The 19895-nt window shown below is 36.2% G+C and overlaps 1 protein-coding gene across 1 annotated transcript in view; it reads right to left on the bottom strand.

Moving 5' to 3' along the window:
- Positions 1-1897: 1897 nt before the first annotated feature.
- LOC144959127 (uncharacterized) overlaps positions 1898-19895 on the bottom strand; it is a 20562-nt gene continuing 2564 nt past the window's right edge. The window contains exons 2-8 of the mRNA XM_078891579.1: positions 11332-11478; positions 8465-8485; positions 7784-7909; positions 7129-7232; positions 5970-6056; positions 3880-4174; positions 1898-2056 (exon numbers count right to left, since the gene is read on the bottom strand). Of these exons, the coding sequence (XP_078747705.1) occupies positions 1993-2056; positions 3880-4174; positions 5970-6056; positions 7129-7232; positions 7784-7909; positions 8465-8485; positions 11332-11375 (741 nt within the window). The 5' untranslated portion in view covers positions 11376-11478 and the 3' untranslated portion in view covers positions 1898-1992. The remainder of the gene's footprint in view (positions 2057-3879; positions 4175-5969; positions 6057-7128; positions 7233-7783; positions 7910-8464; positions 8486-11331; positions 11479-19895) is intronic.

Below are 19895 nucleotides of genomic sequence, written 5' to 3'. Positions count from 1 at the left end.
ACATGTTATACATAATTTTGTTCAGCAAAACGGCCTCTATATAATACAGCATTAAGTTCTTATAACTATAACAAAAATGTTTCTTCAAATTTTGTGATGTACGAAAGAAACCTGAAAAAGAAAAATGTTGCTTGTATTGTATCGAATGTATAGTTGGAATGGAGATCGTTAAAGATCAAAATACTTGAATTTCTTGACTCTGATTCTTTTGACATTTGACGAAATCAGTGGGTCACAAATAATGAACGTTGAATGATGATGGTGATGATGATGATGATGTTTTATGAGATGGATAAACAAATTTATAAGCAGGGATGCCTTTTTCTAAAAAAAAAAAAAAAAAAAAAAGCCCTGAAATTTCTTCTCGTAAAGAGCACATATGACAATATTTCGTGCAAAGTTTCTCTTCATCAAATGGTATGAGCCTTAAATCATAGAAAAGGATTACATCCATCCTTTTACTGTTGCTTTTAAACAATCAGTACTTTCATCTTTTTCAAAACTCAACTCACCAAGCAATTCTGAATAAGGTTAGCCTTAAAATTTATTTAAAAAGCTGTTTTTCCAGCTTTATCCGGGAAAAGGGCATTCCTGTATAGTGTACATTGATGAAGGCTTTAGCCATGCATAACAAATATATGGCTGGCTGAGAATACTCGGAAAGATGCGCAAATGTTATAAATTGAGTTTTATATATATATATATATATATATATATATATATATATATATATATATATATATATATATATATATATATATATATATATATATACATGCAATTGTATAGACCACATCGTTCTGATCGTTCACCACTTAAAATTTTCTTTCTATGTCTCTTAGATTTTTTTTCTGAATAAAATTTGTTGCTATGGGAAACACTTTATCTTCGATTTTGGTTTATATCTCGAATCGAAGCTTGCTGCATCTTCCCGGGTTTTCTCAGCCAACCTCACAAATATCAGTTTTAAAAAGGGGTCCCTATATCAACATACTGAAGTCAAATGGAAATAAGATACGCATATTTATTTAAGTTACTATAATTGCAACCTTTTGAAATACAGCAGAGTTGACTGTACATCAATCTAGGTATTAGTCAGTACCCTGTCAAATTTTTGATGATGCTGATGCATAACAAAATAATATTTCAAACTGAGACGGTCCTGGTAAGAGACAGTTTAGTCATGATTTCAACATTAAACATGAAATTTAAAAGGAAAAGATTTCCTGTAATTTTCGATACTGAGTAAAAAAAATAAATAAATAAAAAAACAAACAAAGCAAATAATAAAATAAGTAAATAAATTATTTAATTAATTAATTTTTTTTTTTAATCAGTACTTTGGTTATTACCTTTCCATGGTAGAAAATTCATCAGTGGTTACTAAAAACCAGATTGTCAAAGAGAAAAATTAGCCAAGAAATCTTTATATTGTAATGGAATTATTGCTCTCACAAAAAAAAAAAAAAAAAAAAAGAATAGAAAATCTGAGCTTGATAATAAATAAAAAAAAATGATTATGATAATTTCTCACCATTTTGCACGGAGAAGCCACTGACTGCTACTGACAAATACTTAACAAGAAACACATTATTCTTAGATTTATTTTTAAAATACAAAAGCTTGCATGTAGATGGAGATTGAACTATGATATGTAAATTTGAAAGGGGGAAAAGTAAAAATTATGCAGAATTCCTCGCATACAAAATAATAATATGAATTTTTAGGATTAATTAAATTGGTTTAAAAATTTATTATTTTATTCTTACATTTTAATAACATGAAATGTATCTTAAAACGCATTATTAAGTCACAAGTGATTTGATTTTTATGTTTCAAAATGATTGGTAATTTATACAAGTTAAATCATAATAATTTATTGAGAGAGGGGGGGGGGGTAGAGAGAGAGAGAGAGAGAGAGAGAGAGAGAGAGAGAGAGAGAGAGAGAGAGAGAGAGAGAGCGTTATCTATTGTTTAATTCATGCTTTAAGCCTAACTCCTTGCAAAGGCCCCAAAGTTCTCTTCGTGGCGTGGGTGGTTCTGGGTCTGGCTCCATCTGAAAGATGATGATAAAGAAATATAAAGTTACACTTATAATTATAAGTTTAAAGCACCATATAACACACATACACACCACACACACACACACAGACATACACTCATTAACTGCCCCCCCCCCCCCCCCCCCCCCAACCACACACACCACACATACACATTAAAAAAAAACAAAAAAAAACAAAAACAAAAAAAAACAAAACAGGAAGACTTGAAATTCTACATAGCGCAATATTCACAAAACATGCTCAAAGTTTTTAACAAAAGGTTCCTGACCAGCAGCAACACGTAATATGTAGGACGAGACATGACACCTGTTAGGCGATTTACAACCAAAAAAAATTCGACAGAGACAAAAAATAAAATAAAGAAAGAAAGAAATTCCCTTTATTCATCCAATAGGGGAAATTTGTCTCTAGGGTCTATTCCAAGGGAAGACTGGAATAAACCAGGCATCAGCAGCAGTGCAGCACCAAATTGAGCTAGGGTGAGGTGACTCGCTCAAGGCCACACAGCGCATCGGCAAGTGATCGAACTCTGTACCTTTCTGGTACGAAGCAAAGACCGTACCGCTGAGCCACGCTACCCCCTGACAACCCTGTTAACAGCCAGGTACTCATTTTACATCTGAGTATAGTAAGAGAATGTTCACAGCGTAAAACACATCCGTGGTGTAATGGTAGCACATCTGACCGGTAATCAGAAGGTCTGAGATTCGATCCCCAGTCGAGTTCGACTGATTTTTTGGGATTATTTTTTTCTTGTATTTTTATTTCTTGCTTTGTCTGGCACCTTTCATACACACTTGTTCAGTTCTTTATCTTAAGAGATTGTGAGTAAAGAGCCTTCTCCAAGGGCTCAAATAAGCGCTGCTAAGAGTGGGACTCGAACCCAGCACCTTCCCATCCAAAGGCGAGTGTCATACCACTAGACCACATAGTAGATACACTCCAACCCAATGTAATCGACTCATCAAACGGTGGAGCGTGTCATTTATGTTTGTTTTTGTTTTTTTTAATCTTTCCCATTATGGTCTTTGCTTGGATTCCTGCTATTGATTGGTTAGTTGGAGAGAGTACACAACCCACAAATATACAGACTTGGTTTGACACTATATGTGCATCTTTGTGGTCTAGTGGTATGACACTCGCCTTCTGACTGGAAGCTCCATGGTTCGAGTCCCACTCTGGGTGGCTCAATGTTGAGACCTTGGAAAAGTCTCTATACACACATTCTCTTACCATACTCAGGTGTAAAATGAGTACCTGGCTGTTGAAGGCATTGTCTTTGTCAGAAATAATTGTAATGTCACCTAACAGGCATCATGTCTCATTCTACATTTTAAGTGTTGTTGTTGGTCAGGGACTCTTTGTAAAGCACTTTGAGCATGTTTAGTGGATATTGCGCTATATAAATGTTCTATTTTTAAAATAAATATTTCATCAAAATTTGCCCAAGGCCTCTTTGTCTTCAAAGCAGGTGTTGAATGGTTAGATGTCAGCTGTTAGGCACCCTATTTAACTAGCACTCTTATAATGTCTGTCCTAGCGTATTGCGAGGTACTCATTCACACTTAAGTTAAGTGTCGCAATGTTTGTGAAGTGTTGTCACGACACCCCAAAATATGAGGACGAATAGAGTAATGATGATGATGATGATAATTAATAATAATAATAATAACAATAATAATAATAATAATAATAATAATAATAATAATAATAATAATAATAATAATAATAATAATAATAATAATAATAACAATAATAATAATAATAACAATAATAATAATAAAAATAAATAACAGTAGTTTGGAATTATTCAAACCTTTTTCTGTCAGATTTGCGATTCTGGTTATTTCCCTTTGTCTGTGATCGGCCGGATGACAGCTGTGACTGAGATTGAGTTTGGCTGTTGTTATGGCGAGAGATAGCAGATGAAGCGCTATTTTGGGAACTTCTAGAGGGAGGTGAAGGTGGCAGTCCTCTTGGATAGGATGGTTGGCGAGATGAGTCCTGTCTGCCGGTCCCCTCGCCGTCTTCATCCTCAGGCAGAGTAGGTACGCCTCCAAGCCGTGCCACCCACGGAACATATTGGTCAACAGCAAAGTTGTAGGACACAGCTGGATATACCAAAAAATAAATAAATAAATAAATAAATAAATAAAATATTTTTTTAAAAATAAAGATTTAAATGTAATTTAATCTTATATATCATCCCACCCGGGTGTAATGTTCAGGGACCCTTTGTAAAGCGCATTGAGCATGTTAAATGGATATTGCGCTATATAAAAGCTCAAGTTAAAAAAAATTAAAATGGGGCACCCAAACATTATTATCCCAATGTTAGGTTCTTTCTTGATGAGCTCTTGCCAGGCACGTGTATTAAGTGTCGAGGTTTTGTTGAATATCCCCCCCCCCCCCCCCAAACCCCCATTTCATCAGACCTCACACTATTATTAGACTTTTTTTTCTTATGGGGAAACTTAACAGACAAAGTTTGTACTACAAAACCAGCAAAAGTCGCTGAATTGAAAGGAGCAATTTTACATGAACGTGTCAAAATAATAAGGGCACAGTTTCAAAATGTGTGCGATTCCATTGCTTTGCGTTGCCAGCAGTACCTGGATAAAATGGGTGCCAGTTTGAGATCAAGCAATGAAAAAAAAAAAAAAAAAAAAAAGAGAGAAAATTTGTATTTTAATCTAATGATATATACATATTTTGAGAGACCCCCCCCCCCTCTCCCCCTTTTTGGTTGACGTCAATTGTGAACAGTCCCTTACTCAGGTGTAATATGAATACCTGATCGTGTCTCTGTCAGAAAAAAAAAAGGGAAATCGCCTAACAAGGGACATGTCTCATCCCACACATTAAGTGTTGCTGTTCGTCATGGACCCCTTGTTGTAAATTAAGGGAAATAACCATTGCTACTTGCCTGTGCCTTTGTATTAATGTTGTTATGTCCCTTTATGTACATGTGTGTGATTTTTTGGGTTTGACGTCATTTCCATTTTCCTCAATAAGCACGAGATGGAATCGTAAGTCATGAACAAGAATGTCACCTTATTGAATCCATCACAAATCTATTGCACTTGTAAAGGGCATTGAGCACTTTTAGTGGATATTGTGCTATATAAATGCTCATATAAATGCTCTTGTATTAAATCTGATGCCAAATATTCATGGAGGACAAGAATGTTGGATTTTAGTTTTTGTCATTTTAAGAAACTATTACATACATATCCATTTTCCTTAATAAAAGACACTGACTTAAAGCCAGTTTTCATATTTTGAAAGCAGATAAGGAAGGGATGAATGGTCAAGGAATAAAATCCTAATTATTTTCAATATTTTTTGCCTTGGGATATAACTTCCAAGAGAAGTTATCCAAACATTCATGGCTGTAACATCAGAAGAAAAAATGACCCAGGTTATTTCCCTTACCAATTGATCCCATTGTATTACGCACGATCATTACTATGATAAGTGGACCTTCAGAGTAAGGTTGTGTTCAGAGCCATACGATTCATGGCGCTAAATTTACCCAGATCTATTATGTGGCTTTCTGGCCTAGTGATATGACAATGGGCTTGTGACATTTAAGTTCCCAGTTCAGATCCAGTTGTGGATGATGTTGGAAAAGTCAGAAATATATCCCAACTGCACCTGGGTTCGATCTCTGTCCCTTTAATTGTGAATCGAGTACTCTACTAGCTGAGCTATCGGGGCCCTCGCAAAAAGGAGTAAGAGCCCGAAAAAAACTTTGTCTCTGTCTAAAAAAAATTGTACTGGCATCTTACAGGCGTCAAGTAGCATCATCTTTCTAAATGTTGCTGTTTGGATGGGGACCACCTGTAAAAAACTTTGAGCACATGTAGTGGTGATTGCGCTCTATAAAAGCAAACTCATACTTACCAGCAGGGGAGGGAATAAACCTTGTCCATAAAGGCCTGGCCATTGCCTTTGGTATAGGATGCCAGAACGGTGCCACAAGCTGTTCGTCTGAATAATAAGGAAAATGAAGAATCACATGATTTTCTTTTCTTTTTTTTTTCCAATTTGAGAAGTATAAGATAAATGGAAATAATATTTTTTTATTTTATGACTAATTTACTAAAATTTTTAGTACAGCTTTGATGTTTGCAGTAGGACTAGTACGTAACATACAGGTATTATATAATTTTGTTCAAGAGCCTTTAGGAAAGCACTACCATCCCAATTAACGCATTGGAAAACCACGTAAGAAAAGAAAATGCATATGCACGGCCATATTCCAGAATCAATGCGGAAAAAAAGTCGTTGTTCCCACCAATATTCGTGCATAGAACAGCATCCCTGACATAGTGTCAGAGCAAACAATAGTCCGATAATATTCCATAGTTATTTAAAGTTAAAGCGCGATCAGTTTGAAACCAATAAATAGATAGTACGTCCATGCCACCCCACCACACCAAGTTGTGTCAATCTTCATCACATGAAGCTGCAACTATTTTGGATTGGATTGGATTGGGTCTGGTTATAGCTTTACATGTCGTTCTACTATTACCCTTGCTGCCGCTACGACTACTACTACTACTACTCCTATTACTACTACTACTACTACTACTACTACTACTACTACTACTACTACTACTACTACTACTACTACTACTACTACTACTACAACTACTACTACTACTACTACTACTACTACTACTACTCCTACTACTACTACTACTACTACTACTACTACTACTACTACTACAACTACTACTACTACGACTACTACTACTACTACCACTATTACTACTACTACCACTACTAACTACGACTACTACTACTTCTACTACTACTACTATTACTACTACTACTACTACTACTACTACTACTACTACTACTACTACTACTACTACTACTTCTATTACTACTATGACTTCTACTACCACTACTACTACTACGACGACGACTACTACGATCATTACCAATACAATTCCATTATATTTCAAGGAGATTGTTACACTGATCTCCAGTAATAAATTATTATATATAAAAAAATAATAATAAAAAAGACCAGTGCGTTGTTATAACTACTTACTGTATATATAATGTAAGAGTGCCTGTTGTTTCAAAGCCACGATTTCAGGATCCCACAACTGTAGCTGCCTTCTGTTGGGGTGCAATGTGGCCATCAACTTTTTCCTATGGAAACAAAATAAATGAATGGCAAAGTAAGCACAGTGGAAATAACATACAGTACTCGCCAGATTCTAGCACGTCGAATTTCACCAAGCTCTGCAATACGACACGATAGTGCTGAGTGACCGAATTTTATCTATATGGGTTATTACCAACCATGAACATCCGTCTTCAGCACACTTTACAGATTCTCCACAGAGCAGGCTAGATGCTTTTCTAAGGATTATCACCATTTAACAACTTCTGCAGCTGTTGCTACAGCGTCAGCTACAGCAAAAACTACTATTACCATTGCTGCCGTTACTACTACTACTACTACTACTACTACTACTACTACTACTACTACTACTACTACTACTACTACTACTACTACTACTACTACTACTACTTTAAGAACAACAACTACTACTGCTACCACAACTACTAGCTTAAGACTCCAGATGACGAAAAAAAAAACCACTTAAATAATTTTAAAAGTTTCTTAGTTTCTTGATCCAGATGACTGATACATTGATTGATTGACGGACTGATTGAATGATTGACACACAACACACCTGAAATACTTTCTCCATGCCAGTTGTATAGTCAAGGCAGCAATTTGTCTTTCCCACTCTTCCTGTGTTACTCGCAATCGTTTCTTGTGAATGTTGTCTCGGCTTAGGTCCACTAATTGGTTGAAACTAAGGATGGAATTATAGAAAAGACATTGAAATCTTTATCTGTAAAAATAAATGATTGAATCAATGAATAAATAATAGATAAATATAATATTATATAAATGGAATACGTTTTCATATAATACTTAAACTAAATAAATACACAAAAAAAAATAAATACATTAATTGATCAATTCTCTAAAAGATCATTATAAATATATATATATATATATATATATATATATATATATATATATATATATATATATATATATATATATAAATGATAAATAGATATGTGATTGAATGAATAAATTAATAAACATTTTTTTTAAAAAGATTAACAAATATAATTTCTTCATTAACGCTTTATTGACATTCATTTCAAATATTGAGTTTTGTTCTTTAGTCTTTCTTCTTGTCTTTAGTGTGTGCTTTTTTTCACTTATTTTTCTTTTTCATTTCTTACACCAGAGTTTTGTTTACATCCGTGCTCTTCAGTATAAAACCTAGTGTAATTATATATGGAAGTCATGAATACATCATTTCACAACAAATAAATTGTGATCCAGAACTCACCCTTTCTTGTTTTTGAGATATCTGAAATTTTAAAAAAGAGATAAAATATGAGTTGGCATATTTTGAAGAGTGGTGTCTGGCAATATATCAAGTATTAAAAAATTTTTTTTGACCAATCCAGTATTATGTCAAGGTAAACCAGGTGCCTAAAAATAAAAATCTATGCCCATCCTTAGGTCTCTCCATTTAGTTTGATAAACAGAGAGAGAGAGAGAGAGAGAGAGAGAGAGAGAGAGAGAGAGAGAGAGAGAGAGAGAGAGAGAGAGAGAGAGAGAGAGAGAGAGAGAGAGAGAGAGGAGTTCAAAATTGTGACAATGATGTTGAAATGCTAAATGTTCAATTTTGCGGCACTGCACTGCAGCTGACACCTGGGTTATTCCAGTCTTCATTTGGAATAGACTCTAAAGACAAATTTCCCCTATCTATGGGATGAATAAAGGGATTTGTTTTAAATTAATAGATATAGCGCCATCTCATCTCTCTGGACTTAATAATAATATATATCTAGATACAACAGGTAGAATCTTTAGCTGAATTTTAAAAAAAACTATGTTGGGTACCCAACAGTATGGCACAAATTAGAGATAAAGAAATACAAGACGCCCCCGAGATCAGTAATTTTAGGAAAGTTTTGAAAACATGCTTTTGAGTATCTGACCCCGAGGTTTTTTGCAAAAATATTTCAAAATTTTACAAAGAAAATGATGAATTTCGCAAAAGAAAATAAGTAAATTTTGCAGGTTTCTAAATATGTTGCAATGTCATCTAACAACTTATTTTACACGCAACCCATGTAATAAAATATCCCGCGGAATTACGCAATTTCAAACTCAAAATTATGGGACAAACAATGGCAAATTTTGCCAAAAATTATGCTGATTTGGAAATAGGCAGGCACAAAGTTGGGAAAACAAAATTACAATTACAAGAAAAAATTACTGTCAATTAAATTGAAATTGTTATAGACTAAATAAAGAAAAACCAAAGCTTTCAGGGTTGCTTGGCTCAAACTTCTCCTTCGATTACTTAAAATCATATTGTACAAAGAAAAACTCCTTTCACATCAGCAGAGCTGATTGTTGAAAATATATATCGGCGTGCACAAGCTATGAGGGAAGGCACAGTTTCCTGGCAAGAATCCCCAAAAAAAGCTGCAAGTTTAGTTCTTGTGTTGGACTGTTCCTAAGGGCAACTGATCCTAGCTTCCCACCTGATTCGTGGGTATCACTTGAAAACTGAAGTTGCCGTTCCTTGGCTCTTGTTTTATTGCCACATTTTGCCTGGGCAGGCTTTCTTTTTGGGTCGCTTCCTTTAACGACGAAAGCATCTGTTATTTTTTTAAACGAAATGACTATTCTCACCCCCGGATGCTAGTCTTCATAATAGTAGTCATAATAGTAGTCCACAATTGTTGTATGTTTAATCCAACGGTTGTAATGCAGTAATTTGTTCAGTTTCTTGTCACAAGTTGCACAATTAAAAAAAAATCAATCAAATCTAAATCGCAAAAAGCCGGCGACGTTTTTTTCGGTAATCCAATCGGCCGGGGGGGGGGGGGGGGGGGGGGGGGTGAGAATAGAGGCAGCCTTTTTGAAAATTGTTGCAGCAGAATCAGCAGAAACGGAAGCTTATGTTAGACCAATGGGAACCACTCCAGTAAACGCAAATTTCGCAACAACAACAACAAAAAACGTGCAGATTTTGCGGCTGCAATGCAAATAAGAAATGTTCCCTGAAGTTTGCGGCCGCAAGCTGTGCAAAAAAAACGCGGGGCCAGGAGTACACAAACGAGAGAGTGATAATGGAGAGACTTTGGATGGGTACAATACCTACAGACAATGGACGCTTCGGGTACAAACCCTTCGTCAGCGCACCAATAAACAAATTTTATAATAATGAATTTTTTTTTATATGCTTTCCACGTAAATGTGTTTATTGTCTGTTTTTATCATGTAGATCTTTCAAATCAGTTTTTATCACCGGACATTGATATCGATAACAGGCCCTGATACTGACTGTTAGCGGACTGGTTTATGTAGCAGGTGCTTGCTACCCTTTGGATAAGACCCGAGTCAATGACAAACTACTACTGATCCAATAGAGCTAGCTACACTGTTGGATTGACGGAGGAAACTGTGTGCAAAATGACTTTTAAAAAATATTTTGAATACCGTCGAGTGAGTGTCCGTCACTCTAACCTGTGGACCTATTCTTGGTCGATTCGGGAGTCGAAGACCGACCGAAGCCATAAGGCTGCACTGATGTGACAAACACACACCCAAATTTTTAGGCACTCTTCATTGTGCACATGCTGCCAATACAGTACTCGCTGGATTCTCGCACGCTCTCGGGAGAAACCAAAATATGTGCTAGAATCCGAGCGTGCCGAAAGCCGACGCTCATGGGAGGCAATGACTTACAGTGTATAACATATTATAATATACCATTCGGTCACCCGGCTCCAGCGTGTTGTATTGCAGAGCGTGCTGAAATTCACCGTGCTAGAATCCAGCAAGTACTGTACCAACATCATTTTCGACAATATCAAAGCTTCAGGTGCACATAGTATCAGGCCTGATAATCGAACGCAATTATGTGCCTGCTTTAACATTGTTGTAATAATTTGCGTTGATTTGAGAGTATGTATTTCCATTACAACGATGAGTCCATTATATCTTGGGTTATCGGGCCTGCATATAAGTAAACGTCGACCAAATCATCACTCCCAACAAAAGTAAAATCAGTACGGACTACAGAAAAAAATAATACACTTTAGAATAACTTTTAAAATTCTATTTTAATGCTATGTCTAAATATTGAATTTATAAAAAAATGTGAATCCAACTTCGGCATAGTACAGTACCTACCGTTTCCATGCCCGCTGTATCTTTGTAGCTGCCTCGTTCTTCATTTCTATATCTTGTTTTCTCGTCCTCTCCTTTAGTTTAACCCCTCTTGTTTGGGTACGGCCAGCAAGGACCAACTCTTGCTCTGTAGGGGGTGGCGGGCGCTTCCTGGAATGAGATTTTTATCATTTTATGTAAATCATGCGTGACAATAAAAATGGCTTGTTGGAAGCAGAGTTTATTTTCTGTAATAATAATAATAATATAATGATGATATAATATAATAATAATAATAGTAATAATAATAATATATATAATATAATAATAATAATGAGATGATGATGAATATGATATGATGATGATGATGATGATGATATGATAATGGTGGTGATGAGATGATGATGATGATAATAATAATAATAATAATACTGTAATAATAGTAATAATAATAATAATAATAATAATAATAAGAAGAAGAAGAAGAAGAAGAAGAAGAAGAAGAAGAAGAAGAACATGTAGGACGGGACATGACGCCTGTTAGGCGAAATTACACTTTTCGGACAAAGACAACGCTGTTAACGGCCAGATACTCATTTTACACCTGAGTACGATGAGAGAATGGGAGTAAAGAGCCATTTCCAAGGACTCGACTATGTAGACCGTGGGCTGGCAGTCGAAACCCTCCCCCCCCCCCCCCCCCCTTTGAGATTTTTGTACACCCATATTTTCTTAAAGAGTACCCATAGAAGTGTTAAAAAATCGATGTTAGCCACTTTGCAAGTGTAGCCTTTACAGAGTTATCGCCCTGAAAGGTCACGTGGTGCAGAAAAATTAGACAAGGACTAACAAACTTTGAAGGTCGATAACTTTGCCAATTTTTGTTGTAGAGCCTTAATATTGGTTTCAAAAGAAAGCCTGAAAGTTATTTAATACGTCCATATTAAAAATATGGTACTGAAAACGTTATCCTTAAAATATCGACGTTAAAAGGTCGACAAAATATTTTTTTTGCGATTTTGAACATCTGTCAAAAGAAAGCCTGAAAGTTATTTAATACGTCCATATTAAAAATATGGTACTGAAAACGTTATCCTTAAAATATCGACGTTAAAAGGTCGACAAAATATTTTTTTGCGATTTTGAACATCTGTCAAACTTTTTAAAACAAAAACTATAAACTATTTTATATGTCTTTAAAAACAAAAGTTGTAGAAAGTGCAATGTACAAAGTATATGCCAAATTTGGACGTATTCGAAGAAGTCGTTACGGAGTTGGCGCTTATTTAAGGGCAAAATAGACCTAAAATTGTCCAAAAAAGGACTATTTTAGAATTTATGTAAACATAGTCTTGTAGCATCTCAAATAAAATATCTCGATGAGTGGAGTGCAGATATGAACATTATAATCACATGATACTTTATTTTATGTATGTTAGTGACACTACAAAGCACATTTAAGCAAGAACGACTTAATAGATCGATAGCAGATGACATAATTTGCTATTGTGTCACCAATGGGCACTGGAAGAAGCATATATATCAGTAAGACACCTTACAGGTAATGCACAACTCATTCATATATTGAACAGATTTGGACACATTATTTCATATTCAGCAATTCTGGAAATCGAAACTGCCATTTGTGACAGCATTACCAACTCTAGCAACATTCTTCCTCAGCAAATCAAAACAGAGAACAACCTTGTAACTCACTTCTGCTGGGATAACTTCGACCTAGCTGAGGAAACATTATCTGGTTCAGACACAACACATACGACACACGGGATAGTGATTCAGGAAGTAATAGAAAAGCCTAACGAGGAACTGACCAATGAAAAAGAAATTGCCAGACAGACAGGGGTCAAACAACTGTTACACAGAGTAAAAGGCGATCCATGAATTACCAACCCAAAGATTTACCACCGTGTTTTTTAAAGGAAACAGAACCAACCATACCGACACTTGAAGTACGTGTACCATGTTCTGTACTAGGTGAAGCTCCACTGTCAGATTTCCTGTGGATGTTTTGTAGATCCAATCTAGAAGGATTGAGAGGGACAGTTCCTGGCTGGCAAGGATGGGTTTCTGCTTTGGGAAAACTCATGCAAGGGATAGGTTTTGAAGAAATTATCATAGAATCTGGCATTTGTGCAAGTGGTTCTATGAACAAAGTGATGAGTGGAAAGCACTATAATAGAGCACTGAGAGTTCACGTGTTGATGTTAGAGGCTCTAGAGAGAGTTTGAGCAGCATACCAACTCCAACATTCTCATCAAATCTGTGAAAAAAGAATCAGTGAGTCCATGCTCTTCATGGACGAAAATAGTCTCGAGTGTGCATCAGAGAATGAAGACTTCAGAGATTTGTGGATGCGATACTCACACTTTAGGGAAGGAGTTCACCAGGGACGTCTTGGAAAAAACAGTCCAATTTTGGATTAAGTATATGGAAAAAGTTTGGCTGTTGCTAAAATTTCTACGAGACACAAAGACCAACAACTTCATTGTTCATGTCCAGTGCCTTCATGAACTATGTCCCTTATTCTTTGCAATGGACCATCAGAATTAAGCTAGATACCTGTCAGCATACCTCATGTCTCTGACCAATCTTTCCCATTCACATCCAGGTGCTGATGAGTTGCTGAAAAACTGGGGATTCATTGTTTCTTGATCACTCGTTCAAGCATCAAGAACAGCTGTAGACATGTTGATCGAGCAGACTATCAATCGGCAAGCAAAACCTAAAGGGGGGATTATTGGCTTCAACAGAAATATGCCTGTATATCACCGCTGGTGTCTTACCAGACCCACAAGAGCTGAGTATTTAAATGCCACTCTCGAACAAGCCAACATGAATAAGGAAGACACCTCCATTCACAAAGAAGAAAGACCATCAAAAATACGGAAAAGTGAGGCTGCTATTCAGCGTGTGCATTCTGCAGCAATTCATAAATCCCTTTGATATTGACGAAAAGGAATCTTTAATAATATGTTTATCTTCAGGGATGAGAGCAGCAGAAAATATTTCTGATGATTTTTTGTCTGTTGACCAAAAGGGCCAGGAACAATTTAATGAATTTGTTCAAAAACGTCTGGTGGAGAAAGAACATTCCTTTCACAACCCCATAAAAAAGACATCTCTGAAGACGTTTCATAACGACCATAAAACTGTCACTGTAAAACCATCAAAACAACAAAGTGTACAGATCGCTGCACAGAGAAACATTTTTGGGCAGTTATTGATGGTCAGTACACATCATGACTTGGATCTGCAAAAAGTGTTGTCATATCCTCTAAGTCCAATCCCAACGGCCCTTGCAACACCAGATGGACTTCCAACAAAAACAGACAAAAGTGCATTGATGCATAAATTAGAAAATCCTGTCGCTCTTGTTGATGTCACAAACAATACGAATACATGCAAAGAAGTTGTCAGTGATGGAAATGCTCTGTTTCATTCCCTAAAAAGTGTTCCGGAAACTTTTGGCCAGCTGTCAGAAAAGATCTTTCAACTTTTACCCTCAGCTAAACGTATTCATTTTGTAACGGATTCGTATAACACAAAATCCATCAAATCTCTTGAACGGACCAGAAGACGCTCCAGTCAGACAAACCCCTTGTTATTGCGGGGACTATCTACAAAAATGCCAAGAGATTGGAAGTCTTTTCTATCTAATGATGACAACAAGAAAAATCTCATCAGCCTTATTCAAAAGTCATGGGAGGATGATACAAAGGCAAGGAAATACTGTTTGTATCAGAAGAACAGTGCACTTGCTTGAAAAGTAGAGATGGAGTAACAACAGAAGCCACCATCGAACACTCATTGCGTTCATCACATGAAGAAGCAGACAGCTGCATTATACTTCATTGTTTTCATGCAGGCAAGAGTGAATGTGATGAAATTATTGTTCACTCTCCGGATACAGATGTCTTTCTACTGATGATGTACTTTGCCACTGAAATTTCAAAGCCGCTGTTTTTATGGACTGGAACAGTATGTCATCGCAGACTTATCAACGTATCTCTAGTATCTCAGATGCATGACACAAGTTTGATTCGTGCAATTTTTGGATTTCATGCTTTTACAGGATGTAACACCACAAGTGCATTCATTCGAAGATGAAAAATTAAGCAATTGAAAATCATGAAGGCAAAACCACAGTTTCTTCTTGCATTCGAGGCTCTTGGTGTGAATGAAATTGTGGATTCTAAGCTTCTGGATGACTTGGAACAGTTTGTTTGCTTTATCTACAATAAAAATACTTATTCAGATGTGAACAAATTGCATTTTGATATGGTTCGTCAACGGTTCCACACAGGGTCTGGAAATATTCTGTCAAACTCTGTTGGAATTGATTTTAGCCTGCTGCCCCCATGCCGATTCACTCTTCAAATGCACATCATGCATGTGAATTATCAGACGCTTCTTTGGAAGAAATCCAATATCTCATTTCCGAATCTGCCACCTCCTGCCACATCATGGCTGGAAGATGACTACTGATGGAGACCTAGAATGCAACTGGTGTGCCGGAGACATTGCTCCACAAGATCTGGTGAATATGTCAACTGATCAGCCAGATGATAGTGAAGATGATGTTTCTCAAAACCCTTTCAGCTGATGAATTTGCCAATGACAACAGTGAGGAAGAAACGAGTGACAGTGACAGCGAAGAGGAAAAAGATTACCCAGTTTCTGCAGCTGAGTTGGTGGAGCAAAGTACATCTTGAACTAAGCCCGTCATATGCTGCCATTGATAAAATGTAAGCTTTACACTGATTTTAACACTTTAGAGCTTTTATGTCCTAAATAATGAGGAAAATTATTTTAATGAAATAACTATATTCTGCTAATCGAGAGCTTTAATTTTATATGCAACACGAATATATTTACTCAATTTTGAAAAAAAAAATTTGCACGGGCTTTCGGTATTTTGGGCATTAAATGACTTCCCATTCAAAAACTATCACTTCAGATGCTTTAAAATTTGGCATGTACGTTAAGTTACAGTAAATCTACATTTTCATTTATTTAGAGCATATTAAACTATTCATTTTTCAGTTGTTATTCTTAAAAATAGATTTTGAAAAACACAAGAAAATTGCTTTTTGACCTGTTGCCACGGATTTCCTTCAAGACAAAAATCTTGAAACCTTAATATCGTAACTTATGTTTAAGGTATAGACTGTGGCCTTTCATTTGGAACCAATTTGAATGTTCTAGGGCTAAAACTAAAAAAAGTTATGAATATTTTAAATGGGTTGGTGCTTTTTTTGCACCACGTGACCTTTCAGGGGCAATAACTCTGTTAAGGCGACACTTGCCAAGTGGCTAACATGCTCAGATCACTTCCTTAGGAGGTTGCCTAACATAAAAAAGTAGTGGTATAAAATCCCAAGGGGAGGGGGGGGGGGTGGAGGGGGGGTTATAGCCAGCCCACGGTCTAATGCGCCGAGCGCGAGACTCGAACCCAGGACCTTCCGATCCGAAAGTGAGTGTCATACCACTAGACCACATAGCGGCACAAAAGCTCTCAAATCCAAATCTGGGACTTCACGAAACTATTTGAGAAACTTTTGAAACGTGAAGTGTTGAAAAGTATCTTTGGCATCCAATGATTGTTATCAGTCAATCTTACTCGTGATTCAATCAAAAACACGATATAAAACATTTACATCGAAAATTTGATAGTTTTCACACAAGGCATAACCCGTAGTAATAGTGCGGTTATATGTGGTTTGTGGAATGACACACGCCTTCGGATCGCAATGTCCAGGGTTCGAGTCTTACTCTGAGCAGCGAATAATTGAATACTTGGAAAAGGCTCTTTACTCACATTCTCTCAAAGCACTCAGATGTAAAACGTTAGTGTTGTGTCCGACAAAAAAAAAATAATTATCGCCTAAAACCTGTCATACAGGTTAAGTGCTGCTGTTGGTTAAGAACCCTTGTAAAGCGGTTTGAGCACATTAAGTGGATATTGCGCTATATAAATGCTCATTATATATATATATATATATATATATATATATATATATATATATATATATATATATATATATATATATATAAGGCCAAGATAAATATCAAATTGTGACTTTAAACCTTTTGAAAAACCAAAATCGGTGTCATCATAACCATACAAAACGACTTATATTCCGTAGGGCATTCCTCCACGACCACGAATCGTTTGGTCTGTTTGTCGATTCTCCCCCTCCCCTCCTCCTCCTCCTCCTCCTCCTGCTCCTCCTCCTACTCCTCCCCCTCCTCCCATTGAGGAGAGTGAATTTCGTTTGAATAGCACCGGCATGGTTAATGCCTATTAAAAGTTTGTTAACGAAAATAGGTATGGACTAATATGATATTTATCTTTATTCTTGATCAGAGGAAGGCACGGGTTTGGTCCTCAGTCATAATTCTATGATCGATTTGTCATTTACATTGGTCTCTAAAACTAAAAAAGCCACACGAAATTCAAATGAGTGTTGGAATAAGTTAAAGGTAGATAAACGTAGTGGTAGAGATGACGATATGATGACAGCGATGATGATGATGATGATGATGATGATGATGATGATGATGATGAGGATGATGATGGAGATGATGATGATGATGATGAGGATGATGATGGAGATGATGATGATGATGATGATGATGATGATGATGCGGAGGAGGAGGAGGATAAGAATGATGATGATGATGATGATGATGATGGAGGAGGATGACTATGACGATGATGACGACGAGAAGGAGGATAAGGATGAGGAGGATGATGATTGTAATGATGATGATGATGATGATGATGATGATGATGATAATGACGATAATGATAACAATAATAGTGATAATGATGATGATGACGACGGAGACGACGACGACGACGATGATGATGATGATGATGATGATGATGATGATGATGACGATGATGATGATGATGAAAAATCTATTTTTTCTACAAAATACGCACACAACGCCCTATTGACCCTTCCTATCAGTTCATGTAAATATTGGTGCTCGATGCTCGAAGAAATAAATAACAATTATATCCTGATAAAGGAGAAACCCGAAACGTCCATGTTTATCTGTTTTCGTATATTAAATCGAAACTTACATTCAATGTCAGATTATTATTTATTCCTATCGGTTCATGACATCAAAGGACGACGTTTCTCCTAGAGTTTTAAAATACTGTACAGAAGAAGCATGGACGGACTGTCGGGATGGAGTCGGTTTTGGACAATTGAATTTATCCTCATATTAACTCACTCAACCCTAACACCGACTATATCCGTAGTATATCCGGGGTTACTTTTACCCCATGCCTATTTATTACATTTTTCTGAGACAAATTATAGGCGTAGAATCAAAGCTAATGTTCTAAATTTTTACATGTTAATGGTAGTTGAATAAATCTATGTACATGCTCATTTTTCATACATTTTTTCCAAACTTGAAAAGTAGCAAAAATATCTAAGATTGAGTGAGTTAACTCTCTCTCTTTACCAACCATAGGAGAATCGTCACGTTCATTACGATCCAACCAGCACTTAAACCACTCAGATTTCTTTTGTAAATCACATATTTAAAGAAAAATGTTTTAATATACATAGCTCTGAAAACGTGACTCTGTGTTGTAGAGTTAATTTTGCTGATAAATATTATGCATAGAATGTATTTGTTGCTTTTCTGTTTGAGTAAAAAAAATATATTTTTGTGTTAGGTCGGTGTGACATTTTGGGGTAAATTCTGAAAACGGCTGGTAAGGAAAGGGCTAATAACTGTCAGCGCATGACATAATCAGTCGGAAGGTGAACATTTTGGATTTCTAGTTTTCCTCATTTTCTGAAAGAATATGCTCTCCGGAGCATTTTAATCTTTATTTGAAGTATATCGGGTGTTTTATCATGAAGTTATGGTCAGATGTATGGGCAAGGTATCCGGCAACTTTTCTCAAATTTCGTACTTTTTCAACTTGTCTAGCTGTAACAAATATTTAGAAGTAAAATTAAGCTTGGATATTTCCCGAAGATGTACAAAACGGGTTGATTTCAACATTTATTGGACTGGAAACCTCAGGGCAGAAGATCAAGGGGAAGGTCACGGGGAACATAGTGAAGAATTAAAGAAACTGATATACAGAGAAGTGATGAGACATGGAACGAGTTTATAAAGTTAGCTCAGGATAGAGAAGGATGGAAACTGTTTGTCTGAGGCCTATACCCTGACCCAGGGTGAAAAAGGCAATGAGGATGATGATGCCAAGAATTCATTTTTGATTTAAAAAATTGACCTTCCAACTAAACTCAATATCTCAGTTCAAACCTTTTCACCAACCGACTGATTATGTCATTCACTGTATCAAACTTAGGGCTACTTTCTGTTCGTTATGATGAAGAATATATACTTTATATTAAGTGTAGCAAAAATTTGATAGTCTTATTTCTAATCATTTCATTTAATCAATATTTCATTTCAGTTCTAGCGGTCCCAGTCATCTCCACATAATACCGTTCCGAGGCGGTGGGTCACATTTAGATCATAGCAGCACCAGTAAAAAAAAGAAAGAAAATGGGATATTAAAGAAA

Source organism: Berghia stephanieae, chromosome 13, assembly GCF_034508935.2.
Source record: "Berghia stephanieae isolate SIO BIC M18660-M18661 chromosome 13, UCSD_Bste_1.3, whole genome shotgun sequence".
NCBI lineage: Eukaryota > Metazoa > Mollusca > Gastropoda > Nudibranchia > Aeolidiidae > Berghia > Berghia stephanieae.
The sequence above is the reverse complement of the archived record's forward strand: the minus strand, read 5'-3'. Positions and strand labels throughout refer to the sequence as shown.